Source organism: Sporothrix schenckii (assembly GCF_000961545.1).
Source record: "Sporothrix schenckii 1099-18 chromosome Unknown Cont41, whole genome shotgun sequence".
In the NCBI taxonomy this organism is placed as follows: domain Eukaryota; kingdom Fungi; phylum Ascomycota; class Sordariomycetes; order Ophiostomatales; family Ophiostomataceae; genus Sporothrix; species Sporothrix schenckii.
In genome coordinates this window covers 2,515,995-2,533,526 of record NW_015971142.1, presented here as the reverse complement: position 1 = coordinate 2,533,526, position 17,532 = coordinate 2,515,995, and the positions used below count along the sequence as shown (strand labels likewise).

General features: G+C 54.2%; 5 protein-coding genes across 5 annotated transcripts; 3 read left to right on the top strand and 2 right to left on the bottom strand.

Moving 5' to 3' along the window:
- Positions 1 to 1,829: 1,829 nt before the first annotated feature.
- On the top strand, positions 1,830 to 4,207 carry SPSK_07098 (glucosamine--fructose-6-phosphate aminotransferase (isomerizing); the record flags this gene model as incomplete). Its single annotated transcript, XM_016733766.1, has 4 exons — positions 1,830 to 1,885; positions 1,929 to 1,999; positions 2,078 to 3,904; positions 3,987 to 4,207. 4 exons carry the CDS (start codon positions 1,830 to 1,832, stop codon positions 4,205 to 4,207), a joined length of 2,175 nt encoding a protein of 724 aa, XP_016591148.1.
- Positions 4,208 to 4,973: 766 nt separating this feature from the next.
- SPSK_07812 (20S proteasome subunit beta 7) lies at positions 4,974 to 5,894 on the bottom strand (the record flags this gene model as incomplete). The annotated part of the gene is made up of 2 exons (XM_016734467.1): positions 4,974 to 5,780; positions 5,865 to 5,894. 2 exons carry the CDS (start codon positions 5,892 to 5,894, stop codon positions 4,974 to 4,976), a joined length of 837 nt encoding a protein of 278 aa, XP_016591147.1.
- A 418-nt stretch (positions 5,895 to 6,312) lies between these two features.
- SPSK_07613 (uncharacterized protein) lies at positions 6,313 to 7,550 on the top strand (the record flags this gene model as incomplete). The annotated part of the gene is made up of 3 exons (XM_016734272.1): positions 6,313 to 6,387; positions 6,484 to 6,538; positions 6,601 to 7,550. The coding sequence occupies 3 exons, from the start codon at positions 6,313 to 6,315 to the stop codon at positions 7,548 to 7,550; spliced, it is 1,080 nt and encodes a 359-aa protein (XP_016591146.1).
- Positions 7,551 to 8,761: 1,211 nt separating this feature from the next.
- SPSK_07251 (uncharacterized protein) lies at positions 8,762 to 10,672 on the top strand (the record flags this gene model as incomplete). The annotated part of the gene is made up of 4 exons (XM_016733915.1): positions 8,762 to 8,789; positions 8,894 to 10,249; positions 10,379 to 10,452; positions 10,586 to 10,672. The coding sequence occupies 4 exons, from the start codon at positions 8,762 to 8,764 to the stop codon at positions 10,670 to 10,672; spliced, it is 1,545 nt and encodes a 514-aa protein (XP_016591145.1).
- Positions 10,673 to 15,523: 4,851 nt separating this feature from the next.
- Positions 15,524 to 15,754, bottom strand: SPSK_08214 (uncharacterized protein; the record flags this gene model as incomplete). Its single annotated transcript, XM_016734852.1, has 1 exon — positions 15,524 to 15,754. One exon carries the CDS (start codon positions 15,752 to 15,754, stop codon positions 15,524 to 15,526), a length of 231 nt encoding a protein of 76 aa, XP_016591144.1.
- Positions 15,755 to 17,532: the final 1,778 nt, after the last annotated feature.

Below are 17,532 nucleotides of genomic sequence, written 5' to 3'. Positions count from 1 at the left end.
TTCCGTTGTCAAGCGCAGTCAGCCCTTGTCTCCGTCCGTCTAACACTGTGGCACTACAAACGCGAAATGTGCGGCTGCCGTGGTCACGACAAAGCCACTTTGCAAAGGGAATGCTCGTCAACGGCCATTTCCAAAACAACAAACCACGAGCGTGGGTCAAAGCTAACGAGATCCGATCTAAAAACAGCCCAGGGAGCCACAAAACACAGTCTAAAGAGCCACTAGCGCCTGAGCGCGGCTTCCGGTAGCCTGTAGCAACAGGGTCTTTCAGGAACCGCCGAGGATTGACGGCGGTCCCTGGCAGCTATCGGACGTTTCGACAGAAGAATGGTGATGTGGCCAGCGAGACACAAACAGTTGGGATGGGTGATGGCCCACAGACGACGAAGGATGACTCCTTCACGGTGGACACAACAAACAGAGACAGCTACTTCGTATGCATGGCACAGGGCTCGCACGACTTCAGTCTCACCGCATTATTCTGTATTCTATGCTTGGTTTGGCTAGTGCTGATTGGCCAGCATGATGTGCTCCGGTCAAGCCTGTCATCGCCTAAAATGGCAATTTGAGGATTAGAGGCTGAGAGCCCATAGGCTAGGGGACAGTGACTGCTCGCACGTGGGGACGAGCGCTCCTTCCCTGTCAAGACCTTCCCTGTCAAGATATTGCGGTTGTGTTTTGAGTTGAGGGGTTGGGGGTCCGTTTGTTCTATTGTCGCCTCGCTCCTTCCCCCATTGCGTCTCGCACAGAGTACACCGCATCTTGGCTGCGTCTGCAATGGGTTTTGCCGCCACTGACGCCTTCCAACTGTGTTGTCGGCGGCGTCAGTACTGGATAGGGGTCCTCAAACCGAGTGTACAACATATTGTGTATCCCTTTCCCACCGCGACTTGCTGCCATCACTTCCTCTTGGATAGCCTCTTTGCGCGGAGCACCGTAAGATATGTGACCTACACCAGGATGGCCCCTGAGCCCGCGGCAAAGTTGGCCGGGGAGGATGCGTTTGTATCACCATTTCTACGCTCCTGCTGTATTCTGTCGTGCTCCGTCCTACCCCGACTCTGCCCATTCACTCCTTCCGCACAGGTGTAGATTATCGCTATAAACGGAGAGCTCGCAGTCCGACCATGTGTCTGTACGGGTAATTAATACCTGGTCGGCCAATTGCTGCTTCCCGTATTCTGTCCTTTTCGTTGCTAGGAGGCGGCGTTTCGTCTCTGCAGCTCCCGCTGGCCGCGCACCACCATCCAATGCCCAAAGCCCAATGCCCAGCTCCCACCGCACACTGTGTCCACCCCTCTACTCCCCCTCTCACCCCTCCCTCCTTCCCCTGAACCTAGCTCCCCCATCACTGCTCACCCACCACCACTGCCTCCAAATCCCAGCCAAGGCTGTTTCTGCCCTGCTCAGGAACCACCTTGTTGTTGCTGACCGTTGCTGTTGTGGTTTTTTTTTTAGCTCTCAAACACCAAACACGAATTGCCATTGAGTGTGCCTCCACCTTTCGTTCCTGCCCTCCTTCCCATTTCCATAAATCCTCGTTTGCTCCTGCCTTCTTTTTCCTTGTTCCGTATCCCGCTCCATACTAGCCCGTATTCTGTGTTCTTGCTTCCTTCCTCCCGTTCCTGTTTCTCCTTAAATTTGCGTCGTCGCTGCCTCGCTCTTTCCTTCATACCTGAAGCCCCCTCTGTTCATTCATCCTTCTCTTTCCAATTTTGCCCTGGGCAGCCGCATTCACCACCCACTTTCAGCCTCGCCCGCCTTCTTCTCACCGTCTCCCACACCTTCACAACTTTACAACCTCACGGCTCACGACACTCGCCGGCAAGATGTGGTACGTACGCTCCGCTTCACCGCTGCTCATGGAGCTGGCCCAAGGGCCAGAGTGAGATTCAGAATTCAGATTGCTGACAAGTTTCTCTTTGCAGTGGCATTTTCGGCTACGTCAGCTACCTGGTGGAGAAGGACCGGAAGTTCATCCTCGACACACTCGTGAACGGTAAGACATCGCCACGATCCTCCCGTCCTTATCGCAGCCACTGCCAAACAAGTAACTGACAGGCGTTCTCTTTCCTAGGTCTGTCGCGGTTGGAATACCGCGGCTATGATTCCGCCGGTCTCGCCGTCGATGGCGACAAGAAGAACGAGGTGTTCGCCTTCAAGGAGGTTGGCAAGGTCGCCAAGCTCCGTGAGCTGATTGACGAGGCCCAGATCGACCAGACCAAGGTCTTTGACTCGCACTGCGGTATTGCACACACCCGCTGGGCCACCCACGGCACGCCGTCCCGCCTCAACTGCCACCCTCACCGGTCCGACCCCACTTGGGAGTTCTCCATCGTCCACAACGGTATCATCACCAACTACAAGGAGCTTAAGACGCTCCTCGCGAGCAAGGGCTTCAAGTTTGAGACCGAGACCGACACCGAGTGCATTGCCAAGCTGGCCAAGTACATCTACGACCAGCACCCCAGCCTGGCCTTCACCGACCTGGCCAAGGCCGTCATCTGCGAGCTGGAGGGCGCCTACGGTCTGCTGATCAAGTCTGTCCACTACCCTCACGAGGTCATTGCCGCCCGCAAGGGTTCGCCCCTCGTCATTGGTGTCAAGACCCAGAAGCGCATGAAGGTCGACTTTGTCGACGTCGAGTACGCCGACGACAACAACCCGCTGCCGGCTGAGACTGCGTCGCAGAACGTGGCCCTCAAGAAGGCTGGTGTCTCCGGCAGCAACCTGCTGTCGCCTGACTCCGCCGCGGGTGGCCTGGCCGCCCCCGACAAGTCGCTGCTGCACCGCTCGCAGTCACGCGCCTTCATGACCGACGACGGCATGCCCATGCCCACCGAGTTTTTCCTGTCGTCCGACCCCTCGGCCATCATTGAGCACACCAAGAAGGTTATGTACCTTGAGGATGACGACATCGCCCACATCCATGAGGGCTCGCTCAACATCCACCGCCTCAAGAAGGCCGACGGCAGCTCCAACGTCCGCACTATCCAGACCCTGGAGCTTGAGCTGCAGGAGATCATGAAGGGCAAGTTCGACCACTTCATGCAGAAGGAAATTTTCGAGCAGCCCGAGTCCGTCGTCAACACCATGCGTGGTCGTCTGGACATTGACAACAAGAAGGTCACTCTGGGCGGTCTGCGCTCCTACATCTCTACCATTCGCCGGTGCCGCCGCATCATCTTCATTGCCTGCGGTACGTCGTACCACAGCTGTATGGCCGTGCGCGGTGCCTTTGAGGAGCTGGCCGAGATCCCGATTGCCGTCGAGCTGGCGTCCGATTTCCTCGATCGCCAGGCGCCCGTCTTCCGTGACGACACCTGCGTGTTCGTGTCCCAGTCCGGCGAGACCGCCGACTCGCTGCTGGCCCTGCGCTACTGTCTGGAGCGTGGTGCCCTGACCGTCGGCATCGTCAACGTCGTCGGCTCGTCCATCTCGCTGCTGACCCACTGCGGTGTCCACGTCAACGCCGGCCCGGAGATTGGTGTCGCGTCCACCAAGGCGTACACCTCGCAGTTCATTGCCATGATCATGTTCGCGCTGTCGTTGAGCGAGGACCGCGCCAGCAAACAGCAGCGCCGCGAGGAGATCATTGAGGGCCTGTCCAAGATCTCGGACCAGATCAAGTCGGTTCTCGAGCAGAACCAGGCCATCAAGGACATGTGCGAGCAGAAGTTCAAGAACCAGAAGTCGCTGCTGCTCCTCGGCCGTGGCTCGCAGTTCAGCACGGCGCTCGAGGGTGCTCTCAAGATCAAGGAAATCTCGTACCTGCACTGCGAGGCCGTCATGTCCGGCGAGCTGAAGCACGGTGTGCTGGCGCTGGTTGACGAGAACCTCCCCATCATCATGATCCTGACCCGTGACGACCTGTTCAAGAAATCGCTTAACGCGTTCCAGCAAGGTATGTTTTTTATGTTTACGCTCTGTTACACTGCGGCCCCTGTTCACCTCGTCATGTCCATATGCTAACGACCATGTCCCAGTCATTGCTCGTGGCGGCAAGCCCATTGTCATCTGCAACACCGGCGACGTCGAGTTCAAGACGTCGCAGGCGGAGAAGATTGAGATCCCCCAGACCGTCGATGTTCTGCAGGGCATCCTCAACGTCATTCCCCTGCAGCTGATTGCCTACTGGCTGGCTGTGCTGGAGGGCCTGAACGTGGACTTCCCGCGTAACCTGGCCAAGTCCGTGACGGTCGAGTAAGTAGGTGCAGAGACCGATGCAGCGCAACCAAAGAAGACGTCGGTCGGAGGATTACCATATTCTACATAGGAGTTGGATTTTACCGTCTTTGTTTTGAATATTTCTACAAAACAAGACTTAATTACATTAGGGAAGCCTCCAAACCTGGGGGCCAATACAGTTGGCTTATATAGCGCGTCTTTGAGGGGTCACTAGCAAAGGAAAGCGATGTAGAGGTTGAGCGGCAGGATATGATGATTTTTTTACGTTGTTGATATTTGATGATCTGTTTTAGTTTTGGCTATTTATTTATTTATTTATTTGGCTGAATACTTGCGCGTTCGCAATCCTTCTGTTTGCGCCTCACTTCTCAATTTAAAACCTATGCAACCGAGATTGAATCTCACCGTGTTTTGTCGCCGTACTATGAGTCTCGCGTCTCGCTCGCGTTGATTCTTACGAGGACCTTTCAAAACTTTGAATAAAATGACACTAATTTCGGCTAGTTGTACATGACGTTTTGCGGTTTCCAGTAGTGATATCATCTTTGCATCGTATTCTACTGTTCGTGTCTATCCTCCTACTCGGCCTATTCGTCATTGGCCGCAGATGTGCGGATGTAGCCCAAGCCACTGAAAAAGGTCATGCCTCGGCGCAGAGGCATGTTGAATGTGGCTTGCCGACTGGAGTCGACGACAGTGAAACTGCGCCGGTTGGAACCACTACTGCTGTCACCGCCGCTCGTTTCTCCGCGGCCCCTATTTCTCCCACTGCCATCGTCGGCGTCCTAGACCGTCTGCGTGCCGTAGCCCCGGATGCGTTCCGCAAACGCCCAGCTCTGTTGCTCCAGCTTCTCGTCCGTCGTCAATGTGACGCCGCCGCCCTTGGTCACAATCGCCATGCTGTAAGTGTCCAAGCTGCGCGCATCGCGGTAGTACAGCACCTTCATGCACTCCTTGATCACCGCAACGGCCTGCTCCTGCGTCAGCTGGGCCACCTGCTCCTCCGTCTCGGCCACGCGCCGCATAACTGGCTGCGCCAGCGCCGCGCCATAGCCCGTGGCCAGGCTGGGTGCCGCGTACGTCGTGCCGCGCAGGTCCACGCACGCCAGAAACACGTCGTCGTTGTTATCGAAGCCGGCCACCAGCACCTGGTTCCACAGCGGGTCGAATTTGCTGCGACGGCCGTAGAAGAGCTTGCCCAGGTAGGTGTGGATGTTGGCGGCGTTGAGCCCCTTGTTCTTTTGCTTCTCCTGGTCGTCGTCATCGTCGCTCTCGGGCTGCTCATCGCCTTCGTGGCTGTAGGACTCCTCGATCTCGAGGTTGGTGAGGTGCCGGTCGAGGAATTGCATGTCGGAGACGTCGCCGCTGAAGCCGACCACGGCCTCCTTGCCGAACGGGCGGAGACGCAGAGTGTCGGTGAAGCGGGCCAGCGAGCCGTACGACGCCAGGTTGTCGGCGGCCATGACAACGCCGCCCTTGAACTTGAGGGCAATGACGGACGTGCCGGTCACAATGGGTGCTTGTGTTGCCTGCTTGGGACCGTTGCTACTCAGGTAGGAGGCATCGTAGGCACCATAGACATCATCGCGGGGCTAGCAGGGAGCAAGGAGAACGATTGTTAGCATTGGCCAGCGTGCAGACATTCGGGTTGCCAGTTGGAAGGTAAGTCAACATACACGACCCCAAGCTTGCGGTGTATGGTCCATGGTATTCTTGTGTGGGGAAATTGACAAAGGCGGAGAGAAAGTCGAGTCGACAGTGCAAGAGATAAAATGCGCGCAGTGGATGTAAGGGTGGAATAAAAGAGTTGTGTCGTCAAAATCGAGTCGCCGGTGTGGTGACGGATGAAGGCAATTGGTGGTGGTTGCGAAGCTGTACGGTCTCAGGCAGGTACCGGCTGGATGGCGTAGCTCACTGCCACAGCTTCGCGTCCCAGCTGTTGCCTCTAAGGAGTCAGTTTCTGCCTTAGGCAGAAATGTGTGCCAATATAAAATGATTATGTAATCATCACGTGCACTTCAACACGCTTCTTTTCATGCCTGCGTCTTCATTCACGATTTTTGAAACTCAAAACAGCTGGGCGCCGTTGAATTTGCACAAAATTTTGAACGAAATTCAGTCGACATGGCCGGTCTTGTTGGATATGACAGTAGTGACGAAGAAAGTGATGGCCGTGATGGGCCGCAAGTGCAGGCAACGGTACGTCTTCTACAACCTGCTCACGACCGTTTGCTTTCATTCAATTTATCGGCTTCATGCTTAACATTGTTTACTAACTCGCTGCTTACGTTGCAGTCAGAAGGCCAAAATCCAGCTCAAGCAACCACAAATGGTGCTGAAGTTGCACACGGTAAGGGACGAACACGCTTACCGTACGTGTTTACGAAAATGCACGTAGCTAACACAGCCCAGATAACGAAAAGCTACGTTCCGACGTCATAGACCGTGAGCTATCAGAACCACCCAAAGACCGTCCAAGGATAGACGAATCATTACAGGCGTCGATACCGGGAGCAGATTATGCCAATCCCGATAATAGGCCAGTAGCCCCAGGCCCAGCACTCGGACCGGCTTTAGGACCGGGTGAAGGACCAGCGCCCGGTGGTGATGTTTTTGGTCCGAGCCGGCGACCAGCAGCCGAGGACCGGTCGGCAGACGACGGCGACAACGAAGACGAAACGGGCGGTTACGGCTTAAATGGCGACCCAAATGAGCCGCCACTCTCTCCATACTCGACCGAGCGCGCAGCCGTCCGCCAGTTGACGATGCCCAGCGTCCCCGACTTTGATATTCCTGGCAGCCCAGAACCGGATGCCGCAGCTACTTCGGCAGCTGCATTGGCTGCACTCAACAAGAAATTTGCCACGTTTCTGGAACTCAAGCAGAAAAAGGACACACACTTTAACGCACGACTCGCACAGTCGGATGCCATGAAGAACCCGGCGCTCATGGACAAGCTGATGGCATTTGTGGGTATGCCGGCCAATGCATGGGGGGGCAGCGACCCCGACGTTGCGGATGAAAACGGCAGTGGAAGCAGCACGAGCCTAAAAGGAAAGCAAAAAGCAGACAAGCCGGTCGACACGGTTCTCGTCTCCGCCCAATATGCCACGACACTCCCTCCTAACCTGTGGGACCCAACCGCGTTTCCACCAGAAGCATACCGGCGGTCATTGCGGCGCCTCCAGGAAGATGCCGCGAAGCAAAGAGCCCGCGCCCCCGGAGAGCGGGTTGAGTTTGAGCCTTCAACCGCGTCGACGCCGGGGTTTAGTGGAGGCCACGATGGAAGCCAACACACGAGTCGGCCAGGGACACCAGCAACGGCGACTGCGACCGGTAAACGCAAGACGAGATTTGACTAAGCGGTTTACCTCAGCTGAACCAACTACTGTTTTGATATTCGCTTCATATACCACAGGACGTGCCATGTCGGCTCGTATGTTTTCCTGCATTCTTTGAGCATGGCGAAAGCGTTGGTTTGTTTTAGAAAGCTGTGACGTTGAATACATTTGTGAAATACAATAATAGTCTCCCAATTTCTTGTTGAGTCGGATAGTATGAGGCACAACTCTCTTGGCATGGCCAGTACAATATAAAAGTGGTACAATTGTGTCAAAGTAGCGAATAGTAGGATTCTCCGTGAGCGGAGACCGGTGTGCGGCGAAGCAGGCCAACCCACGTCGCTCGACTTCCGGCCAAGACGTTTCTGTCAATAGCTAGCTTGAAGGGCCGTAGCTCGAATTTTCCGGAAGGTAACCATAAGCAAAGGATTTTTTCGTTCGCCCAATTGTGCTCGTGGAAGATAAATAAAGGCAACGGAGGATCAAACAGAATAAGGAAAGAGACAAGAGAGTACGACAGGAAGGAGGGCTGTTGCACGTGGAAATAAAAGCTGCAGACAGATACGACGACAAGAGGCAAGAACGAAGAGCGAAACGAACCGACACAGAAGGAGCCATGAGCCGCCACGTTTCGGACAAATTCCTGCCGAGATGGGCCTTCAACACGACATCTCCAGGTGCGAAGACCTGAACCGGGCCACAGTGGGCTGCAGGTGGGGTTTGCAGTCTCGACCCCCAATGACGCGAAAGCTATTCCCCGCAATAGTAGGCCAAGAACTGCCAATGGCTCCGACTCTTTAATGTGGTTGTCTACAGCACGCGGCCAAAAACATACTCAGTTCCCCGACGTCGTTTAAACGTTTCCCGGTTCCTGGGGTCACACTCTAGTGGCGGCGGCGGTGCTGTCGGTTCGGTCTGCATCGTGTTCCTGCCGTTCTTGTTCGGCGTGATCTTTCCCTTTTTTGCGCTCTTTCCCCCTTTATTTGCCTCCTTCTCAATTTGCCTTTCATTTTTTCAACATTGTGTGCTGTCCCTTGTTGTGTGCTGGTTGTTCCTTCCTCGTGCTTTTGTGCTTCCTCCTCGCTGTTGCTCTATCGCGCTTGCCAAAGCTTGTTTTGCTCATTGGTATCATATCGCCATTCTTCCCTCGCTTTGCGTTGCATAACCTCACCTCTTCCTCGACAATATTATCGTCGGTCGACTTTACGGACGCTCATCACTGTCCATCCAACATGGATAAGGTTTACGACGCCGAAGAAGGTGGGATTTACTTGCCATGTCTCTGTGATGGTCGGGAACGATAGGATCAAATCGAATCCCAGTTCCCTCAAATTTTATTGCAGAATGCTAATTCCCTTGCTCAGTGGCCAAGCACGCGTCAGCGGACAGCTGCTGGGTCATCCTCTACGGCAATGTGTACGACGTGACCAAGTTCTTGCCTTCGCACCCCGGCGGGTCGCGCGTCATCCTGCAGCTGGCCGGCAAGGACTGCACAGAAGAATTCGATCCTATCCACCCTCCCGGTACCCTCGACGAGCTGAGCCCCGAGTCCTTGCTTGGCAAGGTCGACGAGACGAGCCTGAAGCGGCTCGAAGAGAAAACCAAAGCAGCGGCAGCACAAAGCTCGGGTGGCGGTTCTAGCAGTACCACTGGCAACGGCAACGGCGGTAACGACGACAGCACCAAGTACGAGGCACCGCCAATGGAGTTCCTCTTAAACATGGACGAGATCGAGGAGGTGGCCACCAAGCTGGTACCAAAGAAGGCGTGGTCGTACTACTACTCGGCCGGCGACGACCTGATGTCCAAGAAGCTCAACAACACCGTCTACCGCCAGGTCTTGCTGCGGCCGCGCGTCTTTGTCGACTGCACGTCCTGCGACATCTCCACCACGCTGGTTGGCAACAAGGTGGGCCTGCCGCTGTTTGTGGCGCCCGCTGCCATGGCGCGCCTGGCGCACCCCGACGGCGAGGCCGGCATTGCCAAGGGCATCAGCCGTTTCGGCGGCATGCAGATTGTGTCACACAACGCCAGCATGACTGTCGAGCAGATTGTGGCGGACGCGGCCGAGGGCCAGGTTTTCGGCTGGCAGATTTACGTGCAAAACGACCGCAAGAAGAGCGAGGCGATGCTCCAGCGTGTGCAGAAGCTCGACAAGTTCTACAAGTTTGTGGTCCTGACGCTCGACGCGCCCGTGTCGGGCAAGCGTGAGGACGACGAGCGTCAGCAGTTTGGCTCGGCTTCGACCTTTGCCGCGGCGAGCCAGGATCCGGCCGCGGCCAAGCCCGGCGGCGGTGGTATCGGCCAGCAGATGTTCTGGGGCACGGCAGCCGACTTGACCTGGCACACGACGCTGCCATGGCTGGCCAAGAACACGAGCCTGCCGATTGTGCTCAAGGGCATCCAGACGCACGAGGATGCGTTCTTGGCGGCGCAGTACGCCGCACAGCACCCTGGCTCGATCCGAGCAATTATCCTGTCGAACCACGGCGGCCGCGCTCTCGACACGGCACCACCATCATTGCACACGCTACTGGAGATCCGCAAGTACTGCCCTGAGGTGTTTGACCACCTCGAGGTGTGGGTGGACGGTGGCATCAAGCGCGGCACGGACGTCGTCAAGGCGCTGTGCCTGGGTGCCAAGGGCGTCGGTATCGGCCGGGCGCCGCTGTGGGCGCTCGGCGCCGGTGGTTGGCGCGGTGTTGAGCGAACCTTCCAGAGTATGCCGTCTTTCCACTTTGTTTGGTTTTTGCTTTTGTGTTTTCTTCGATCGTCTGCTGCGTTCTCCTAATGTCTTTCTTCTTCTTCGGCGTATGGGACACTGACTGATATCCTTCTTTCTCCTGCAGTTTTCAGCGACGAGATTGCGACATGTATGAAGCTCCTTGGAGCCAAGACGGTCAGCGACCTCAACCCGAGACTGGTGAGCAATCTCCTTTGTCCATCTAGACCAGGTGGTGTCGTCGATGTGGAGCACAGGCGAGGGCCAGCTACCGAGGGCCGGCTTCTGATAGAATAATCATGTTAACATTGACTCCCTTTCTTCCTCCCAATAGGTCAACACGCGCGCGCTCGAGCGGGACATCTTCGACGGCGGCTCTGGACTCGGCGAGATGATGATTCCTGTCAAGGCAAAGATCTAAACGAAGATCAGCTGGTTCTGGCTGTTGTGTCCGCGGTATGCGTGCGGAGTGCCTCCGGTCACCGCTACACGGCACTGACAACAGGCCGGCCGAAAACGCAACTCCCAAGGGCCAGCACAGCACGACGTAAACACTTGGCAAGCATATCTTCAATCGGACGGAACAAAGGAGGCGCTTGGAAGTGCACCTACACATAGAAGCGCAGTTTCATCTGCACATGATCTTGAAAATGAGATATGGAAGGGAGGTGAACCGAGAGGCGAGACACGCCCGGTGGAAGCCGATGATGGAGTCTCCGGCCTGCGTTATTTCTTCTCTGTTGGTTATCTATCCTCACGTGTTTCTTTGGCTTTACATTTGTTGACCTTGACCTTGGATACTCGACGTTGGGTTTTGCGTATTGTATCCTACGACCCGCGTCCGCATGTGCATCTGCATGGATTGGCCTTTTTCACCGTCTTTTCTTTATCTATTGCACCATTTTTTATATTTTATTATACTTCTTTTCGGCCTCAGTCGGTTCGGCATCGATATCCAATCGCATCCTGTCGTACGTGTATTCCCCGTGCTAATGTTTCAGCCTCTTCGTGTTGATTGTTTCTTTGGTGTTCACTCTCAAGGTGACTCAAGAAGTGTTTCGTTTCCTCGTGATCAGTTCTCGGTTGTCTTCGATTCGTTACGCGTCGGTTCGTGCTGGCACTCGTGGTTGTTCCTGTGTACGACATGCACCATCGAGGTTGGATTGCAGACGCTTTCGATTGTCGCAGATTATCAACCACTCAACGAACACCACAACCTTGGTTTCCGATGTGTTCTCCGAACCACCGATTTTACTTCTGGAACGGGAAGTCCTCCGGATTGAACAAGGACAGGGCAAGCCTGCAAAGGTCTTTCACCAAACATAAAAGCGGCCGAGTGCAACGTCTCAGGACACTATGACACAGCTGCCGCAAGTGCACGGTGCACCCTGCGCGCTGTATTTATGGGATATATGTCCTTGGGTCAACAGGACCCAGCACGCCAATCCATTCCCATCATCAGCCATCACGGCCTTAATCCAGGCAAAGAAAGCCAGACCCATTTTCCACCCAATGAGAGGCTTGATAAGCCTATGCCAGAGCCTTCCTTCGCTTTGGGAGGATCCTGGCTCTGGCCATCCCGTCTGACCCCCTGCGCAAACAACCACCGATATCCATGCAAGGGCTTCAACGAAGTACGGCCACAGCCTTTTCCGTTTGGCGCGGTTGACAGCAAAAGGGTCACATCGGGCAACCTGCGATACCGAAATACGACTTAAACCAGGGAGCCAGGCTCTACTGAAGCACTGTAATGGTTGGCCCGATATTGGGCCCCATCTCCTATTCAATTCGTTGTTCAATGCTACGTGTTCAGCATATCGAGCTGACGCACCGCAGACGGGCCATTTTGCAAAATGATTGAATGATTAACATGTGGCTCTGCAAGGCCCCCTGGTCCTGTCCCCTTTTGATTTCCTCGCTTCTTTTTTGCTGCCTCCCACCCAGATCCTCCCGTCTCTCTTTGTGATGGACCCAGCCGAGCGAGTTTCTGCAACATCAAACACTCAAACGCAGCACCCCCAGCGAGCGATCGCTCAGAAGTGGATATGTCGATTTCGAGAACGTCTGGGGGTTGAAACAACGCGGGCCAACGGTCTGCGAACATCCCAATCTTGAACAACGCACATCGTAGGCATACTCCGTAGGAAATAGCGGGCGGCGAAACCGTTCGATCTCCCACCGACTGTCGTCAGAAATCCTCACGCGACGTAAGTCTTACAAAGTATGTCATCTCTGAGGTGAATCATGTATGACAAGTGCATTCCTCGAGCCTCTCTCTGCATATGGGAATGGCACATAAGCGCAAGGGCAACTGCAAAAAGACGGATCGTGGAGCAGTCGCAGCCGGTTCCCTGCGCTTGCAGCCCATCGCAGGTGCGGTTGTTGGCTGCTTCCTCCCGGGATCCGTGCCTTCCGAAGACTGAAAAAAAAAAAGCTAAACCAACAACTCGGGAGGCAAAAAGCACGCGTCATGTTGTACAACATTGAAATACTCTTACGGCGTAATTTTGTATGTTGCATTTTCTTGTATTTTTATGTCCTTGTCTCAACAGATTCGCTTTTTTTTTCCGAGTCTCAACTCTCGTCGAAGCTCTCGGTAGATTGTTCGGTCGTCGTTTGCAGGTTGAGATGTGATGTGATTGGATGGCGTTAGGGGAAAGCGGGGCTCGTACGGAGTAGGGACTTCGTTTAGTACGTGAGAAAGATCCATTATGTGGGCGAACGGTGGCAAAGAGGGTGTATTCCAGCGGTCCTTAGCATTAGTTTCCTGCGATAGCGTGCTGGTAAAAGCAACGTAGCTCACGTCCTCGATTTGGCCTCGTGTCGCATCTCCTCGCAACTGTAGTTTTCATCAGGTTCTCCGTGTTCGTCACTCTTTTTCGTCCTTTTGCTCCCTTCCTTCTTTTGCCCTGGATATCTTACACATAACCAGACTTTACTCCTGAATAAAATAGAGACATTAATACGTCCCCACCATATGACCTTGTCGGCAGCCAATCAGATCAGCACTGTTGGTATCGCCGCCCGCAGTCCAAACTTGCCAAATCTCCGATGAGGCAAGTGCGTCTGTTGCAGGTGGCGACCTGCTGCGCCGATTTTGTTAGCTCACTGGTTCGCTGGATCGCTGGGCAAAGGTCCCCAAATTTGTCCACTAAAACAACCCCAGGAAGGCCCGGTCTGGCATATTCCCAGCCAACAGTTAATGCCAGCGACGGCGTCGGTCTCTTTCTCCAAACTTTGGAAGTTCCCTGGGCGTCATCTCAAGTCGCAAGTCGTAAAGCCCGTCTGAGACTGCCGTCAACTCCAGACGTTGTCTGGGGAAATCGAGTCCGCTCGATGGGCTAAATTCGCAGGCGCCCCGAGTGTCGTACGACGCACGAAAAGTTGGTGTCGCTCATGGTCGAGTCATGGGTACATTCCCGTTTGGTATCTTACAATTCCGTCAGAAAAGTACAAAGAACAAAGACCAAGGCTGCGCCACTGAAAGAACCCTTTGGGTTACCGTATTACAGAACGAGACCGCCCAAGACATCACTGAGACATTAGCTCTTGTTTACTGGCCTTTTAGGTGTCTTCTCCACGCCCCGCAGATGCCAAAAAGTGCCATTCGGCGCTTCTAATTCGCCACTCGCCTGCCAAGAAAACATGTTCTGTAAGATGTTGTCGCTTCTGCTGTATCGGAATTTGCAGTGTGTCTTACTACGAAGCATCTGCAAACGTGCCGGCAACTGCAAATGAGCGACACTTGACAATACCTGCAAAGCTGAACGCCGCTTTTCCCAAAACGACTGCAGCGACTCCAATAAAGAGGAAAATTTCAAAGAGAGAGAAGTCGCAATCAAGGAGACAACAAGCCAAGGCGCATTTTCCACTCATTTCTGTCGATTGCTATTGTTTCATGGCCACTGTACGATCGTATTGATGGTGAAAGCCGTTCGAGAAACAACGTATGATGTGCCATGAGGGCCTTGGTCTAGGCGGTGGGAACTCAGGTAGGGCGGTGAAGCCCAGGGACTGTTTCGTCGCCGAGACACTTGGCAGTATTATTCCAGTGCAAATGGAACGAGAATAAGAGAAAAAGGTCGCGTATTGCCGCTGTAGGCACTATAAACCGAAGCACTGAGAGCACCGGTTGTGGGCGGTAGCTGGCTCTGTGGCATGCGACGCAGGGGGCCCAGTACCAGGACTCCTCAATGTGGCCGCTAACTCCGTATTTCCGCATTAGGAAATGGCTTGCTGGGTGCAAGCAATTTGCACGTGTAAGTCAATATCACAAGCATCTGACTGAAGTCGACAGAACATCACGACATGTTCATTGTCAACAATTGAGCACATTGACGGCAACTTCCACCAGGAAGCATGGGCCTGGTAGAAAACCGTGAAATGGCGCTTTCAAGCCGTCCGTTTCTTGCCCCGGATTGCTCCAGATTTTCACTCCGGATTCTCCCTGGGCGTCTCTCCAGATTTGCGTGTCCCCATTCCCAAGATCCCTCGGCATTGCACCCCGCGGGGAGACACGAAAAAAAGCAGGGGAAGCCCCAGTGCGGCAAACGTGACGAGACACAAATAGAAAAATTAGACCAATAGAAAAGTACCCTTTGCATGTCGTACGTCCAAGATAACAAAATCGGCCAACACCAAGCCAACACAAGCCAACACCAGGGGATCACGATGGCCGGCAACGGCGTTTAGGCACAAGAAATACGCCGGAACCAAAGACAGGGCCCTGGGAAGTCGAAAAGGGCCGGTCGAGCATGTGCATCGTGAATGTGAATGCCTTCTCCGCACAAAAGTCGTTCTCTGTCATGTCTGTGTCTTGGTGCGGTCAGATCCTGGGGTACTGTGAGACCGGCGAAAAAGCAATAAAGATTGAATTGGGATGGTAGGAGGGACGTGAGCAGTTGGAGGAAGCGCAGAAAGTGGAGCAAACCAAGCAGACTAGACTTCCAAGAAATTAAAAGGCAGTCAGTCGATTTTGGCATGTGCTCGTGCCAGATCGCACACCTTTTGTGTATTCCAATCGTGTTTTTGAATGTCCAGTGGCGCAGGCAGGAAAACAACTGGGCACCCAGCCAGTGGGGAAAGGGTCCATGACCGTCCTTGCTCACGATTTCCCCTCTTCATGTTGTTCGTTCTCACAGACATTTGATGGATTGCATTTCTGCCATGCGCAAACCTGTCGTTTTTCCCCATACAAGAGTCCCAACTCGCGAACCTTTCACAAGATGCCTCGGACATGGGCCCAAAATGAGGGGAAGGGTGTGTGTGGACTTCACAAAGGGAGGAAGTGTAGTAAACTGTTATCACCCCTGTTTTTGGATGCTTTGACGAGTCTCCCGGCCTGCATCTGTGGCGTCTGAGATTTCTCGTGGTGGCTTCCCAGCGTTTGGAGCTGGCCCTTTTTGCCCCGGTGAGCGACAACTGGCACAGTTTCGTATGGCTCGTCTGGTTTGTGCTGTTTTGGGGGGACGCTAAGAGCACGGCTAGTGTGCAGTTTGGCCATTTTGGAGGAGGGGAGGGGGACACGGGAGTAGATAGTGGATGGCGAGTCTTCAGTTGTGTCGTTCGTCTTCAGTTGACTTTTGCATCACAAGAAAGGTGCACGCTGCATGCGACCAAATGGCAAAAGACTCCAAAAGTTTTAGACCGGCCGGTGTGGCCGCGCTACTGCAGGCCAGGTTGGGTGACCTTTCCTGGAGTAGTTATTACGTATCTTGTTGCTGGTCTGTGACCGCAAAGGAAGTCACTCGCGACTTTTCTCAGTCCCCCGCACCCTCTGCAGTGCTGAACTAGGAAGGAGCTTTCACGCCGTCTCCTGGTTTCCTACCAGTTGTGCCACACTTTCTTTCTTTCCCGTTTGTTTGGCACTGAGGCACTATTCCCTCCTATTTCCTCCACTCCTTTTGCCTCCACCGACTCATTTTGCGGGTCAGCAATGCCGATCACCTGCCTGTTGGTGCAGTGGCCTAGTGGGCTCCCCTGACTGCGCTTCTTGGAGAGCAGAGCCTTTTGTATAAAAAGAGGAAAAAGGGGAATTTTCTACATCGTATGCGTTGAACATTGAACGGGGAAAAAACAAGTCAGAATAAAATACCCCTTGCTCATCGGAGGAAGACAACAAAGGACAAACAACTGTATCGTGCAATAGCAGCTCCGTTTGTCTGTTTGTCTTTTTCGTAATCTTACTTATTTCGTCGACTCCTCGTCCTCCACGCCGCACGCGCACAGACGAGGAAGCCCCAAGCGACAGACGCGCCATGAGCGCACTTGCCCGTCGCCAAAAGCCCGAAAGCAGCCGTCTCCAGCGCAGTACAGCATCTCTGCAGGTGCGGGTGGCGGCGGATGTGGGGGAACCTGCACTGGCCCGTTTGGGGCGCCAGCTTGTGGCGTTTGGTGATGGGAGCCACTGGAATTCGGAGTGTAAGCCGTCCAAATCGACAAATCATTGTTGCCGTCTTTAAACACCGAATCGAAATAATAATAAATAATTTTTTATAAAAAAAAAAAAACTTCGGACGACGTTTTGCGTTTTGTGCCTCCGGACGCTCAAGTCGTGTGACGTTTGCCGTCCCCTCCATTGCACGCGTTAAGATTGCAAATAGCAGGGTGCTCGTATGCGTTGCTTTCAGCGAATGTATTAAGTAAGCCTGTTTCTCCGCGCCCTGAGCTTGTTTTCCCCAGGCAAGCCCAGTTGGCCCTCCTAACACCACATCCGGAAGTACGCCCGGTTGAACCCAGACCAACTGCGACGATCGCCCGCTCTCGCCAGCTTTTTGTACTTTTCCCCCCAAGGAGCAGGAACACGAGACAGCAAGCGCAAGTGAATGGTGCATTGTCCTTGTTCTCTTCACAATGCGCAGTATCGCTATGTCCTCGTCGGCTTCCAATTCATGCGCGGCTGTCGTCGGTGGCTTACGTTGCAGTCTGTGCTGCATTTTTTTGGGATTCGATTGCGACGTGCGACCAATTATGGTATGGTTGTTCACGAAGGTCTTGCGAAATAATACGTGTACGCCTCGATTCACTCGCTGCCCCTTTCCCATGTGTATTTTACATTTGCTTGCACCCCATTTCGCCTGCAATTTGCTACGATGCTTGGCCAGTGCAACCTCACACGCCCCCTTTCCTTCCCCTACTCTTTTACTCGCCACACCCCGAGTACAGGCGCTACCTCCCAGCCAATCTCTTTTGTCGTTTTTCTGGTGCTCGTCCTTGTATGTCTTGCGCAGTAGGCAGTTTGCGTGCGCCAAAGGACGCCACGCCCGAACCCGAAAAGGGGGA